Source organism: Mustela nigripes, chromosome X, assembly GCF_022355385.1.
Source record: "Mustela nigripes isolate SB6536 chromosome X, MUSNIG.SB6536, whole genome shotgun sequence".
NCBI classification, from domain to species: domain Eukaryota; kingdom Metazoa; phylum Chordata; class Mammalia; order Carnivora; family Mustelidae; genus Mustela; species Mustela nigripes.
This window is the reverse complement of record NC_081575.1, coordinates 108,612,405-108,627,708: the sequence shown is the minus strand read 5'-3', so window position 1 is coordinate 108,627,708 and position 15,304 is coordinate 108,612,405. Positions and strand designations below refer to the sequence as shown.

Genomic DNA, 15,304 nt, shown 5'->3' with positions numbered 1-15,304 from the left:
CATCGGGCTCCCAGCTCCATGGGGAGTCTGCTTCTCCCTCTGACCTTCTCGCCTCTCATGTTCTCTCTCACTGTCTTTCTCTCAAATAAATAAATAAAATCTTTAAAAAAATAAAAAATAAAAAAACCCAGATAGAAATGATGCACAGCTTTCTTCCAGAAGGGCCCATATGAAATTACAGTGCTTCCCACAATGGGAACCTTTTGCAGGAAAACACCGTGAGGTCATCAATTTGGTGGTCAATACTGAAGTCATCCAAATTAAAAACAAAACACTTCAGCCTCAAAATGCAAAGATTTCCTACTCTTTGCTATCTTGCAAAACACTAACAACAGAACCATACTATGATTCTGGACATAGAGAAACTACATCACTCATCATCAGGGAAATGCAAATCAAAACTATCATGAGCTATCACCTCTCACATCTGTCAGAATGGCTAAAATCAAAAACACAAGAAACAAAAAGTGTCAGCAAGGATGTGAAGGAAAAGGAAACCTCATGCACTGTTGGTGGGAATGCAAACTGGTACATCCCCTGCGGAAAACAGTATGGAGATTCCTCAAGAAGTTAAAAATAGACCTACCCTATGATCCAGCAATCACACTACTGGGTATTTACCCAAAGGATATGAAAACACTAATTCAAAGGGATATATGCACCCCTATGTTTATTGCAGATTATTTACAACAGCCAAATTATGTAAGCAGCCCAAATGTTCACTGATAAATGAATGAATAAAGAGTATGTGGCATAAATGTCAAAAACAAAATGTGGTGTATATATATACAATGGAATATCAGCCATAAAAAAGAATGAAATCTTGCCATATTCAACAACATGGACAGATCTAGAGATTATTATGCTAAGTGAAATAAGTCAGAGAAAGACAAATGCTGTATGATTTCATTCATAAGTGGAATTTAAGAAATATAAATGAACAAAGAAAGCAAGAGATTAAAAAAAAAACCAGACTCTCTTACAGAGAACAAACTGGTGGTTGCTAGAGAGGGGAGGAGATGGGTCTGAGAAGTGAAGGGGACTAAGAGTACACGCATCGTGATGAGAACGGAGTAATGCACAGAATTGCTCATTCACTAAACTGTATACCTGAAAGTGATATAACACTGTATGCCCGTACTGGAATTTAAAAAAAAAAAAACAAAAAAAAAAAATAAAAAAAAAAACTGGGAAGAGTTCAAAAATACATAATCACTCAAAAAAACTACAGGTGGGTGTAAATGTGGTTAACCAAAACAGTGAGCTGTGGACTCTTTAACAGTGTACGTGAGGTAACAGGGACTGCAGCCCTATAGGGACCCCCTGTCCCTGTACATCATCCCCATGGCCTCCCTCCGCAAGAGGCAGGAGGCCCAGCCTCTGTATGCGGCACGCAGTGGGGGCTCCACAAGCGTCGAGCCTACTGCACTTTTCCTTCTCTCCCTATTGCACTTTTCCACAACAAACCTTCCTCTGCCCCTGCCCCATGCACACATATACCTTAGCCCCCTTCCACAGTAACTGATCCTATAGTAAAACCCAACGGGGTCTGACACATTCACTTCTCATTTAAGAACCTCAGGGCCACAACATATTTTAAAAATACATATGGTGTTGGGGCTCCTGGGTGGCTCAATTGTTGGGCATCTTCCTTTAGATCGGGTCATGATCTCAGGGTCCTGGGATCAAGCCCCGCATTGGGCTCCTGCTCAGCAGGAAACCTGCTTCTCCCTCTCCCACTCCCCGTTTGTGTTCCCTCTCTCACTGTGTCTCTGTCAAATAAATAAAATCTTAAAAAAATACAAACGGTGTTATAAAATGAAAGTCCAATAGTACAGCAGTGTGGCAGTCTTAAAACAAGCCCACATATCATTTGATTCTCCCCCCTTCCCTTTGAGTGTGGGTTGGTCTTAGTGACCTATTTTTAAGGAACAACATACAGCAGAATGATGGTATGTAACATGTAATATTAGAGCATAAAAGGTGCTGCAGCTTTCCCCTGCTGCTTGCACCCATCCTTGGATCTCTCACTCTGGATGATGCTAGCTGCCAAGTCATTTGGACATTCAAGCAGCTCTGGAGAGGTCTACATAATAAGGAACTGAGGCCAGGAGTCATGTGAGCGAGCCATTCTGGAAGAGCCCCAGCCATGCTTTCTTATGACTATAGCTCTGGCCATCATCCTGACCACAGCCTCATGAGAGACCCTGAACCAGAACTACCCAGCTAAGCCATCCTCAACTTCTGACCCAAAGAACCAGTGTGTTAATAAACATTTGTTTTAAGCAGCTAAGGTATGGGGTGATTTATTATGTAGCAAGTGATAACTAACAAAAGTAGCATGTTGTGTATAATTTCTAAATAAATACACATAATTGGGAGTACCCATTCAATATTTGTTTTACTGGTGGTATCTATATGATGTCAAAAATGTTTAAAGGCCATTGTTATGAAGTCTGACTTAGAACCTTAATTCTAGTTGCCTGTAGGGAAGAGACTGGCATCCTTAAAAGCAGAAAGAAGACACCAAGAATATTCCTTTTGGTTTCTGTCCCCAAGGACAAGGTCTTTAGGAATCTACTCAGACTTAGGAAGATGCAAAAAGTTAAATGATTTTCAAAGGATGAGTGAATTTTTAAACCAAATCCACCAGCTGGGCAGTCTCTGGAGACTGATGGAAACAAAGACCCCCGGTCAAGCACAAGGAGTAGTCATACTATCAAATAAACCCATCACAAGGGGTGAGAGTTTAAACTTACCGGAGAGGCCTCTGCTCCTGCAGGGGCTCCTTTCCCAGAATCTCCTGCACCAGATGTAGATGGAGTCTTCTTCCTCTCAGCACTCCGAGTAGGAGAAGACTTGTAAGAAGATTTAAGAGCGCCAGCAGGAGCTACACGAGGACAGGCATGGGATACTAGAGAGTTACAATATCATAGCCAAAGAGACAAGGGAGCACAGATGGAAAAAGTAGAGAGAGAAGGGAATCGGGAAGAACATATTTCTGTTAAAACATAACATGGGCAATCCACATTCTCTAAATACCACCATACTTTTTCTAGTATGTGCAGAGTAGACACTATCTGGAAAGACTGCCATACGCCATGCTCAAAAGTCCAGTTCATTTCAGGAGTTCAAAGTCTGGGCTTTGGAGCCAGACAGAACTGACACTGTCACCAAATAGCCGGATCACCTCGGGCAGGCTACTCAACCTCTCTGAAAGTCAATTCCCTTGTGCAGGGGATAGTTAATATTGCAGCCCTGAAAACTGTCCTAGAAAAGCCTGCTTACAAGGCTGACCCTTGGTCAGCCCCTAAGAACTTAGATATCGGAAGGGTTCTTGCCATTAACTGACGAGTAGCACTTCACTTATCCTCGTTCCTTCAGGGTTTGGAATTTGGGCATGTAACTGGCCGAGGGTGCCTGCGTGACCAGCCCTTAATAAACCCCCGCCACTGAGTCTCTAACGAGCTTTCCTGGTTGGCAACATTTCACATGTGTTATCACAGTGCGTTGCAGGAGGAATTAAGCACGTCCTGTGCGACTCCACTGGGAGAGGACTCTGGGAAACTTGCATCTGGTGTCCTCTGGGCATCACCTGCCTGCCAATTCCCTCTGTGGATGTGCCGTGAGGCTTCCACTCTAACACGTCACAGCTGTGAGTGCCACCGTATGCTCAGTCTTCTGAGTGCTCCCAGCCAATCACCAAACCTGGGGCTGGTCCTGGGGACCCTTGATACAACTGGTGCCAGAAGCAGGAACTGTAAGAATGACTCTGCTTCACAGAAAAATGGTAAAAGCAGTGTTTGAAAAAGAAAGGCTAAAGGATGGAGAAGGATGACCTTCTGGTGCCTGCTGGCTATAGAGTCAGCCACCGCATCAAACAGCAACTGAGCTGCCATCTGTTGCAAGAGGTAAAATACCTACGGTATTTGAAGAGAGCCCATCCAACTCCAAGAGCTGGCTTGTTGGATCCCCTGGTTGGTTTTGGCCATGCTGGCTAAAGTGAGGGGAAAAATACACCCCAGGCAATGTCTTTGGTTTTTGTTTTCTCCTCCAAGTGGGAGTGGGACACAACCTCCTTGTTTTGTGCCATCACTGATTTGGCAGGAATTTAAAACTCTTAAGTACTGGAACCAGAACCCTCCATACCTGATGCTTTTTGCTATGACTTTTGCACAACGGAGTCTCTGCAAAAAGGGAGACATGAAAAGAGGCAATTTCCAGATAGAGATACATTTGGAGTTTTAAAAAATAAACACGGGTAGGGGCACCTGGGTGGCTCAGTGGGTTAAAGCCTCTGCCTTCGGCCCAGGTCATGATCCCAGGGTCCTGGGATCGAGCCCCACGTCTGGCTCTCTGATCAGCGGGGAGTCTGCTTCCCTTCCTCTCTCTCTGCCTGCCTCTCTGCCTATTTGTGACCTCTGTCTGTCAAATGAGTAAAGAAAATCTTTAAAAAAACAAAAAACAAAACAAAACAAAAAAAAAACGGGTATATTACAGATACAGAACACCCCTCCATGGGGCCGTGACCCATGAAACGATCATTGATACTGGTTGCACTGTCTGAGTCACAGAAAAATGCTCACAGGAAAGAGCTCGTTCCCTGATGGGACCATCTGACATGGAGCTGCTAGTCAGCTCTTAATTTCTGATGCAGAGTCTAATTACATCCCTAACCTGTGATTCCTGCCACAGCTGTGAGCTAGGACAGGGTACTCTCAGGGAGTATAACTCCTTCACCTACCCCTGATGATTAGACTCAACATCTGCAGACAAGATGTCTGGTATCTGACTTGCAGGGTTGGCTGCAGTTTGTAACAATGGACTAGGAGCCTGACTCTACTACCCCTATCTTTCTCCTGCTACACACACCTCAGGAAGGCAATGCCCCTGTCCCCAGAGAGGGATCACTTTTTTCCTAGGCTGTTCACTGGATAAATGAATGGGACTAGAAAGATGGCAGCTGATGCAAACCTACCCTGAGATTTTCTTGAAAATTCAGGATTTTGTTAATTTTTTTTTTTTGTAAAAAGGCTCTTGTCCTTCTTGCTTTCAGCCTTTCCTTATGAATGGTCATTTTAAAAGTAGAGGATAATTGAGAAAATGTAAAGTCTTGATTACTGAATGGGCACACTGATAATGAAAACAAAACCAAAAACAAAACAAAACCTAGCACCTGAACTGGTGCAGGGGACAGGAAGAACATTCAGGATCTTTGTTTTCCAGAACTGTTCCTGGGAACTCTGCTCTCTTCCTGAAGAAAAACTGTGCTGCCTGTGCCCGGTGCTGTGAGCACTTCAGATTCCCATGGACTGCGGATCCCAGGTCACAGATGAGAACGTGACTTGGAGCTGCAGGGCAGGCCAGTTCCTGCACAGTCTCTAAAGACCACCTCCATATGCCATCAGCACGCCTCAAGTAAAGAACTCAAGTTGTCGACGGAACTGTTTGGGACTGACCACCTCAAGCAGTCCCTCTGAAAGCAAGGACTGAACTAAATTCCTCAGGACAGACTGAGACCTCTGTGGTGGGAGGAACCATGTGAGGAAAGACACAGTGGGGGCCCTGTTAGCCTGTACTGTGTGACCAATATATGTCCTGCTCAGGGTTTTGGAATAGTGGAAACTGTTTCCAGGGGGCATGTGTGTCCTCAGGGATCACGCCCTGGGTGTATGTTCCGACTATTGTGACACTGCCTCAGCCCTGGCAGGCTTGGGGGCAGCTTCATCTTACTGACCAGATTGTGCTGGGCTGAACTGATGCCTTGGGCCAGGTTAAAAAAAAAAAAAAAGAAAAGAAAATTTCCATACACAAAGTCATGAAGGAAGCTACCTGGCTTTCTGAGACAGATCTTTACAGCTAATGGTCTGTGTTTTAACGGGCTAAGTCCAGAAACCCTAAAGAATGTAAGTGAGGTCAATACTGTAGACTGGCCTCAACCTGCTATGTGAAACCCTGCTGATGATAATTCTGCTGTGAAGATGCCAAAGACCAAGGGGATGGACCATGCAGAAAAGAAAACAGAAGGGGCACCTGGGTGGCTCAGTTGGTTGAGCGTCTAACTTCGGCTCCGGTCATGGATCTCGGAGTCCTGGGACTGAGCCCCAAGTCAGACTCCACGCTCAGCAGGGAGTCTGCTTCTCCCTCTCCCTCTCCCTCTGCTGGTGTTTGCTTTTGCACACTCTCTCTCAAATAAATAAATAAAATCCTTAAAACGAAAAGAAAAGAACAACATAGATGGCGTGACTGCTGTCCTTGGAAAGGCCAGCTTACAAGGTTGGCCCTGGCATCAGGGAACTTGTTTTTATGGAGAGCTCCCACCACTAACTGTAAGAGTGGCTCACTGTGCCTAAGCTTTGTATAAACATGTTGTTTGTATAAACAACATGATTTATGCTCAACACCTGCTTTCTTTCTGAGAGTCTGGAATTTGCATATGTACCTGGCATGGGGTACCAATGTGACCAGCCTCCAGTAAAAGGTCTGGGCACTGGGGCACCTGGGTGGCTCAGTGGGTTAAGCCTCTGTCTTTGGCTCAGGTCGTGGTCTCAGGGTCCTGGGATTGAGCCCCACATCGGGCTCTCTACTCAGCGGGGAGCCTGCTTCCCCTTCTCTCTCTCTGCCTACTTGTGATCTCTGTCTGTCAAATGAATAAATAAAACCTTATAAATAAATAAATAAGTCTGGGCACTGAGTCTCTAATAAGCTTCCTTGGTAGGCAATACTTCATACATGTGACAACTCATTGCTGAGGGAAAGTGCTCTGTATGGCCCTACTGGAAGAGGACTCTGGAGGTTTGTTCCTGATCTTCCCCAGACTTCATTCCATGGCTTTTTTCCTTTACTGATTTTGCTCTGTAGCCTTTTACTGTAATAAATCATAGTTAGGAGTCCTCCTAGAGAATCAGTGGTCCTGCAAATGATCTTGGGGACTTCCTAACACATTCCTTGTTCTCAAAAGGATACTTCCTACTTCCCAGGAATTTTTTGGTTAAGAGATAATTCATTTATGATAAAATTTATCCCTTAAAAACTGTACAATTTAGTGGTTTTCAATAATTCACATTTCTACAATCATAACTACAGTCTAATTCCAGAGCATTTTCAATACTCCCAAAATAAACCCTGTACTCAATTAATCACTCATTCCCTTTCTCCATTCCTCCAGTCCCTAGCAACCACAAATTTACTGTCTTTCTGAATTTGCCTATTCTGGACAAGTCATATAAATGGACTCATGTAACTTGTGGCATTTTGTTTCTTCTGGCTTTTTTCACTGAGCCTAATGTTTTCAAGGTTCATTGTGTAGCATGTATCAGTAATCCATCCTTCTTCATATCTGAGTAATAATCCACTTTGTGGACAGACCACATTTTGTTTATCCATTTGTCTATTAAAGAACATTTGGGTTGTTTCCACTTTGTGGCTAATGCTGCTAAGAACTAAGTTTTTGTGGGTTTTCAATTTTATTGGTTCTATATGTAAGAGTGCAATTGCTGGGTCACATGGTAACTCCATGTTTAACCTTTTGAGGAACTTGCCAAGCTGTTTTCCAAAGTGAGTACATCATTTTACATTCTCACCAGCAACGTATGAGGGTTATAATTTCTCCACATCTTTGCCAACACTTATCGTTTTCCTTGAATTTTAGCCATTCTAGTAAGTGGGAAGTTCTATCTCATTGAGGTTTTCATATACATTTCCCTAATGATTAACAATGTTGAGCATCTTGTCCTGTGTTTATTGGCCATCTGTGTATCTTCGTGGAAACACCACAACCACTCAGGCTAGCAGGCTGTTTCTGAAAACTAGTCAGAAGTAGGTAGAGGATTATATGTCATTTATGTCATCTAGTGAACACACTATCTTGGGGACTAAGACCAGATCTGCTTTAATATGGACACAGTGTTGCTAATCTGCAAACAGAGAATGTCAGCCCTCATTAATCTTGCCATGACAATTTGATCCCCCCTGAGTAGCAAGACTCTACATATCTGTTGAGCCCTTACTGTGCCAGTCATTATCCTATCTCATTTAATCCTCATGACAATTTAAAGTATTTCAATTTTATAGATAAGGAAACTGAGGCTTTAGGGGCACCTGGGTGGCTCTGTTGGTTAAGTGTCCAACTCTTGATTTTGGCTCAGGCCATGTATCTCAGGGTCATGGGATCAAACACCAAGTTGGGTTCTACACTCAGCAGGGAGTTTGCACAGGATTCTCTCTCTCCCTCTCGCCCTCCCTGCAAGCACACACTTGTACTTGTGTTCTCTCTCTCAAATAAATACATCTTAAAAAAGGAAACCGAGGCTTAGAGAGGTTAATTAGTTTACCCAAAGTGTTCAGAACTGGTAAGTGGTAAATCTGGCTATGGGACCCCAGAGACTGTGGTTTATAGGCAACTTTGCCAAATCATCTCTTTAAGAAAGTCTACTGACCTTCACAGCTCATGAAATAGATTCCTTTTCCTAATCCACATGCCCTCAATCAAAAATAATTTACTCACCTCTGTGACACTGAAAAGAAAAATAAAAAACATAGTAACAGCAAAACACTTGTGGGTAGAAAATGTTATTAACCACTGAAGACTATCACAAAGTCAGCCAATGGGAAACAAAATACAAAAATTCAGGAATAACTTGTACGTCAACCAACACCACATTGGGTATTTTCCTCAGCGTCACCAGCTTGGCCTCTTTTACCTGAGTCACTGGCCTGCTCAGAGAGCATGAGTGCACTTCTGCTTCTGGCTAAAGAAGCCTGTGTAGGTGTCAAGAGTCGCATAACAAGAAAGGTTTCCATGGGACTAAGGTTTGTACGATGAGCTGGGGGATGGAATCAAATGAAAATTTTAAAAAGCAAAATTAAAACAAAATAAAATGTTTAAAACAACACAGTGTATGAAGCAAATTAACTTTTGGGTGGCGGAATGAAAGTGGAAAATAAAAATATTCTAGCAAGGGATGGCTTTGGAGTTTGTCATAATAAAATAAAACAAATGATATGTCATTTGGGGTTTGTGAGAGTGCGTTAATTCTTTTGGGGTGCCAGAATTCATTCAATGTGCTCTTACAGTATCACAATATTATCTGTTTCATTTGACAAGAATTAGCCCATTTCCCAAGATGTAATATGGACTCAAGAAACCATTTACTCACCAAGTAGATCTAACATTGAAAAAAGATTATTCCTATGAAACACTTTAGGGTCCTCTGTTAAAAAACATTTCATTATACAATGATTTTGTTAATGTATAAATATGCATCTGTTCATACTTTTTCCACGTACATAAGGGCAAAAATTAAATCAGAACCAGAAAAACAAAAATAGCCAACGAATTATCAGCTTTAATGGAAGTAGCAGTAATCACAATCTAAAATACAGCAACTGAAATGTCATTTTGATGGTTTTGGAATGTATTATATGGTAATGGATTAACTTTTCCATTACTTTGAATTTCTTGGGTACCCATTAGCCAGTAAATTGTTTGGGAATTAAAATTTCTCAATTTATAATCCATAAGCAGATAATTCAGTTGTCAACAATATGTAATAACATACTGGTATCTTTATGTAGTAATCAATGCAAATATAAATTTAACTTCAATTTATAACCATGTGAATTAATGAAAACATAAGGAATGTACTCACTATGGAAAAGCCATATAGAATTAAAAGCAAGTAGATGTTTTCTCATTTAGCTCTCAATTAATTCAAGGTTTCTTGCATTCAGTTCAACCATGAACTGCATCAGAGATGAGCAACACTGACACGGGGTCTCTGACATAAATGACAGGCCAAGGTCAGTGCCAGTGAGAAACAACCAGAAAGGCACTCTGGCCTTTTCAAAGTCACAAACACTCTCCTGCTTGCCCCTTGGTAATGCCTGACCTGTTAAATAGTTCACTGGCAGCTGACACTTCTCCAGTGTTGTTTTAAAATACACATTTAATGCATGGAGAGTTTCCCTCTCTTCCTTAACCCACATTCTCTGAAAGGTATAAATTCATACTTTTAGTAACTCATCTGAGCCTCCATCAGAACACGAGTAGATTTAAATCTATTCTGGAACCGGCACATGTCCTATACATATCATCCTCCACCTCAAAATGAGTGCTGGAACAGGCCACCCATCCTTTTCACCTTATTTTAAAGGCTTCGTATTAGCTCTGAACTTCAGTTTTCAAAACAGAAATGGGCAGGCCTACAAACCTCAGATCATAGCAGAGTCCCATTTTTTTTTTTCATCATCTAAGTTTTCCACCTATCTCTGCATGATCACTTCTGCTGTTTCTTGCTAAACAAAGAATATCATTACTTCCTGTACCTACTCAGCAACAAACTGGCAGAGCCGATGCCACTTGCCAAAGTCCAGTTAAGTGAGGCCCTGGGAGCTCCCACATTCAGACCACAAGGCTGAATGCCAATAATGGAGGCATTTGCAGAAGGCTCAAGAGGGGCTCTCACGAAGACTGAAGTTAAGATGCTCACACCAGAAAGAAGAAAACCACAGAGACCAGGTCTACATGTTCACTTGCCTCGGTCTGGGGAATAGGATATTGCCACGGTGGATGAAGACAGGCGCTTACTCATGGGAGGCTCCGTCTGCTTTGGCAAATTCATGGTTGATGTTGAAAGTTTGTCACATGCTGCAGAGAAATGCATTAAAGATATTGGTATTCACACCACTGTAGACTGAGAAACACATATCCCAAAGTGTTCTTCCTGTCCTCATCCACACGCCTCCTATACTCCTGTGGCACAGCGTCTGGCTTCCATCACCCTGTGATGCCCTTAGCCGATCTGGAAATGCCCAGGCCACCGCAGCCACCAGTGTGAAGCAAGATCTTCTCTTCAATTTCAAATATTCAACCTCACTCAACTGTTCAACTAAAGCCATGCTAATCCCACTGGCAAATCATTTCCTGTGTCCAGGGACTTTCAAGCATATTCAGACTACACAAAAACAAAACCAATCCGGAGCCAGAGACAAATCACCACTGGAAAATGTTCTATGGTCTGAGACTGTATGAGCTGAAAGCAGACTTTCTCTGAAGATTATCTACAGGCTTAGGGTGGAGAAGTAATATGGAATGCATATTACTGTATTTAATGCATATAGCTGTATTTAAAGCAGAACAACCTCTTTTTTTAAAAAAAAAGAAAAAGGCAGAACAACCTTTAACAGTTGCCTCTTTCTCCTCTCAAGAAATGGGATTACAATAGCCCTTTTTCTAATGCTGCGACTACTATTGGTTAGGATTTTAACATGTGGTCCTGTGTTTGGTATTCTTTACTTCCAGCCATTGTTTTAGACTGGTTTCTAAATCAAACCATTATAACGAATGAAGAGGTGCTGATAATGCCCTGTCGAGCCATATCAGAGCCGGAAGCAAAAGGAAAGATGTACACCCTTGGCTTTAAAGGAAGCAAACTCATCACTAATAATACTCAAAATCTATCCCTCTCATCTTGTTTCTGAATGAGAAATTTGCTGTGTTTTACAATATGTCCTGACCAAGTGGCAATCTTAAATAAGTTTCAATTCTCTTAAGCTGAAGTGAAATTATAATAAATTCTATTTTGGTCTAAATAAAACATTTAAATTTAAAACAATGTAAGTTTTAACATATCTACTTAATTTTTCAGCATTTTTTCAACTAATTTAATGAAAAAAAAAATCAGTAGAAATTATGTGAAACTATGAGTAAAGGGGTACACATTCTACCCTTTTGTCTCATGCTCCAAAATGGCTGGCTCAGTATGGTACTTGTCTTTAGAAATTTGGTATTTTGTTCATCATGGATTGTTCTGCATTAATTTTGATTTATCCAAATATTATTTCATCTTGATAAGGTGTTCCCTTAAACTGTATGCCCAAGTCAAGTACTTGGTTGCCTCAGCCTGGCCCTAAGCCCTAGGTGGATTCCCAAGGGGTGATTATCAACTCTACCTACTGCCCCTCTCTTTTAGGAGAAGACCAATGCCACACTAAATTCAATCTGGTCCATGGTGCAAATTCTCTGCTACTCAGCAACACCAGTAAGGATTTTTCTTTGTCAAAGGAATGCTGGAAACCAAAAGTATTTATTCCTACAGCTATAATTTGACCTGTACTGCTGGTAACATCCCTTTTACATCTTGTTTTTTCTTTGCCAGCCAAAGATAAATTGAATTTTTTAAAGTCTTTATTAACTGAGAGAAAAGTTTTACTAATTCTGTTCTTGTTCTAGACCCTAAGAATTTCCCAGGCCTGAATCCAAAAACAAAGAGCCCATTAGAGAGACGAAATAAAAAACAAAGCAAACATATCTCCTTGTTTGGATTCCCAGTGTTAGTACTGATAAACTCCCTACCACTCTGTCTCAAACACCTCTTCTGGGAATCCAGCACATTAAGACCCAGAACTCTGTAAGAGTACAGGTTTTGGTAATCAGAAGTGAGTCAAACACCCTACTACATAATGCCTAAAACCAATAATTAATGAGAGTGTTAAAGATCTAAATGCACAAAAGTTAAACACTGACAAAATTTTCAAGGCAAAAGGTAGTGAGTTAAAGATGAAATGTCTCCAGGGCACTAAGGGGTAAGGCATGCACAGCTCCATGATGACAGAGGAACAAAGAAATATGGGCACATCATTCACATTTCTAGAAAAAAAGTTCTAAGAGGTCAGTCTAAGAAATCAATTGTAAAAGCGTTTGAGACAGACACAGTGATGGAGGCGAATGATTAGAACAGTCGTCACAAAACGCCATGGCACGGTGAAGCTCAGATATACCGTTGGAGGACTCGGCAGCGGTGACAGTGGTCCCTGGGTCCGGAGGGAGGGTGCTGGCTGCTAAACCTAGAGGAGGGGGTGGGGTATTTTCTGATTCACCTACACAGCAAAAAATCAGAGCAAAGAGAGGTAAAAGAAAAAAGTCCCAATTTCTGGTTGACTTTAGTTTCTAATTAGGAAATTAGAAAAAGTAACTGAAATGGGTTACAGACTTCCCAAAAAGCAAAAAGAAAAAAATAATAAAGTATATTCATTGACAAAAGGTTAAAAGCACAATACAGCAAAGTCAAACAACTGTACTACAGACAGAACCCATCTGTTCTCAGAAAGCTAAGTATACAACTCCTGTGTAACAGAATGATAAGATCACAGAAAAGAAGACATTGACATAAGAGAAAGGCCACCCAGAGACTAGTAGCAGTCTGCACATTAAACACTTGAAAATTTAAAGATGAGTATGATCTGGAAAATGAAATAAACAAGTCACCTTGAAACAAAATTGAAAGAGCAACAAAAATGAATAATGAGGAGGGAAAACCGCTAGCCCCTTTGGGAGGGTAACCGCTACTTAGCCTTTCCAGGCCGCAGTACAGCAGTGACCTTAGTCTACTGCCATTTGACCTTCCCTGAAATCAGACTAATACTAGGCTTGCCAGGTATATCTGGTTAACCAGGCTCTGCATTCATTCCCTTCCCTTTTCTTTTGCTTTTCCTTAAAGCCCAGTTACTGTATTAACTGCTATTTGCTAGCAAAAAGCAAGCACAGACTCCCTTCATGAGAAATGCATACACAGGAAGCTCGGCATCACATCTGAAAAAGGTGCCTGCAGATGACTACAAAGCCTGGCCCAGATCTAACAGACGCCAGCCTGTGCCCATGATCTCCCACATGGGCCCTGCAATGCAGGGACAGCCCTATACTCACCATCACGACCTCCAGGCCCGTTGGCCAGTGAAGCTCCCCACGAGCATTTCTTCTTTAGCTCCAGTTGCTGCGTGCGCTCCAGGGACCGGCGCATCATCGCCTCCAGCCGCTCCTGCCCAGTTCACGCAAGGGAGAGCCACATAACCACCCAGCCCCGCTGTGCTGCCGTGCTTCAGGGCTCAGGCTGAGTCACCAAATGAGGCTCTCAGGGCTCCGCATCCAAAACCCAGGCCCACGTGCTCTCCACCACACTAGCGAGATCTTAGTGGGTGGAGAGTAAACAATGAAGCTAGTGCTGGCTCCCAGCCCCAGGGAATAGGCTGCTGCAGCAGCCAGGCCTTGATTTGTTTAAGAATAATGCCAGACAAGCATTAACTCCTTCAGGCCTGTCTCAAGTACCATTTTGCTTCATTGACTAGAACTGGAATTGTGCTCTGGAACCAAGGGCATTCTCTCTAGTAGAAAGGCATGAAGCCTTTGAGATTTGAAAAAATTTAAATTAAACTATAACTTGAATTTATATAGCCCTAAGCACAAATTTTGGGGGTAATAAATGGCTTTGAGATCTATTTTACCAGGCCTCATTTTCATCTTAGAACTTTTTTTTCTTTTTTTTTTTAAAGGATTTTTTTTTTTAAAGATTTTATTTATTTATTTGACAGAGAGAAATCACAAGTAGACGGAGAGGCAGGCAGAGAGAGAGAGGGAAGCAGGCTCCCCGCTGAGCAGAGAGCCCGATGCGGGGCTCGATCCCAGGACCCTGGGATCATGACCTGAGCCAAAGGCAGAGGCTTTAACCCACTGAGCCACCCAGGCACCCCATCTTAGAACTTCTTAAAGGGGAATCCATTTTTTCTACATTGTAACATTTTCTTGCTGCATAGTATTCTGGGAAAAATGCAACATATTTCAAGATTTAAGAGACAAGAGTAGAGAACTGCCTGGCCATAAAATAAAGGATCTATCCATTCTCAAGGGGAGGGGAGGAAGAACTAAACAGTTTTCAGCCAGAGGAGAAAAGAGCAAAAACCAGGCTTCTCCCTTACCAGAGCATTTATTAAAAGCACTCTCCTGTGTTAATCAAATTGTTGTTTTCATAAAGTTAGGTCTGAATGCTGGCAAATACTTCCTTGGCAATGGAGTGAAGCTGTTCTAATTTTGCATTCCCCACCACCCCAATGACACTGCAAATACCAAATCCTCTCCCTGCCTCTACTGGACAAGGTCTGAAGCAAGGTAAACAGGTACATGATGATGCCCTTTTGCCAAACTTCATAAAACCCAGCCCCGAGGTGCTCTAGGAAATGGGGTCATCCTAGCCCAACTCCAAAACAAAAAGATAAATATTTTCTCATGGCGTGAATAAAAAGTAAGCAAAATTAATTTGATTAAGTTGATTCACAACTTAAGAATCAGGGAACTGCTCCTTTATTTCACTTATAAGAAACACAGAAAGGGGGGCACCTGGGTGGCTCAGTGGGTTAAAGCCTCTGCCTTTGGCTCAGGTCATGATCCCGGGGTCCTGGGATCGAGCCCCGCATTGGGCTCTCTGCTCAGCGGGGAGCCTGCTTCCTCCTCTCTCTGCCTGCCTCTCTGCCT

General features: G+C 42.3%; 1 protein-coding gene across 1 annotated transcript in view; it reads right to left on the bottom strand.

Annotated features, from left to right (window-relative positions):
- Nucleotides 1-15,304, bottom strand: part of MAP7D2 (MAP7 domain containing 2) — a 102,931-nt gene that overhangs the window by 26,869 nt on the left and 60,758 nt on the right. Inside the window, exons 4-7 of the mRNA XM_059385301.1 lie at nt 13,706-13,817; nt 12,781-12,879; nt 10,538-10,648; nt 2,760-2,890 (exon numbers count right to left, since the gene is read on the bottom strand). Of these exons, the coding sequence (XP_059241284.1) occupies nt 2,760-2,890; nt 10,538-10,648; nt 12,781-12,879; nt 13,706-13,817 (453 nt within the window). The remainder of the gene's footprint in view (nt 1-2,759; nt 2,891-10,537; nt 10,649-12,780; nt 12,880-13,705; nt 13,818-15,304) is intronic.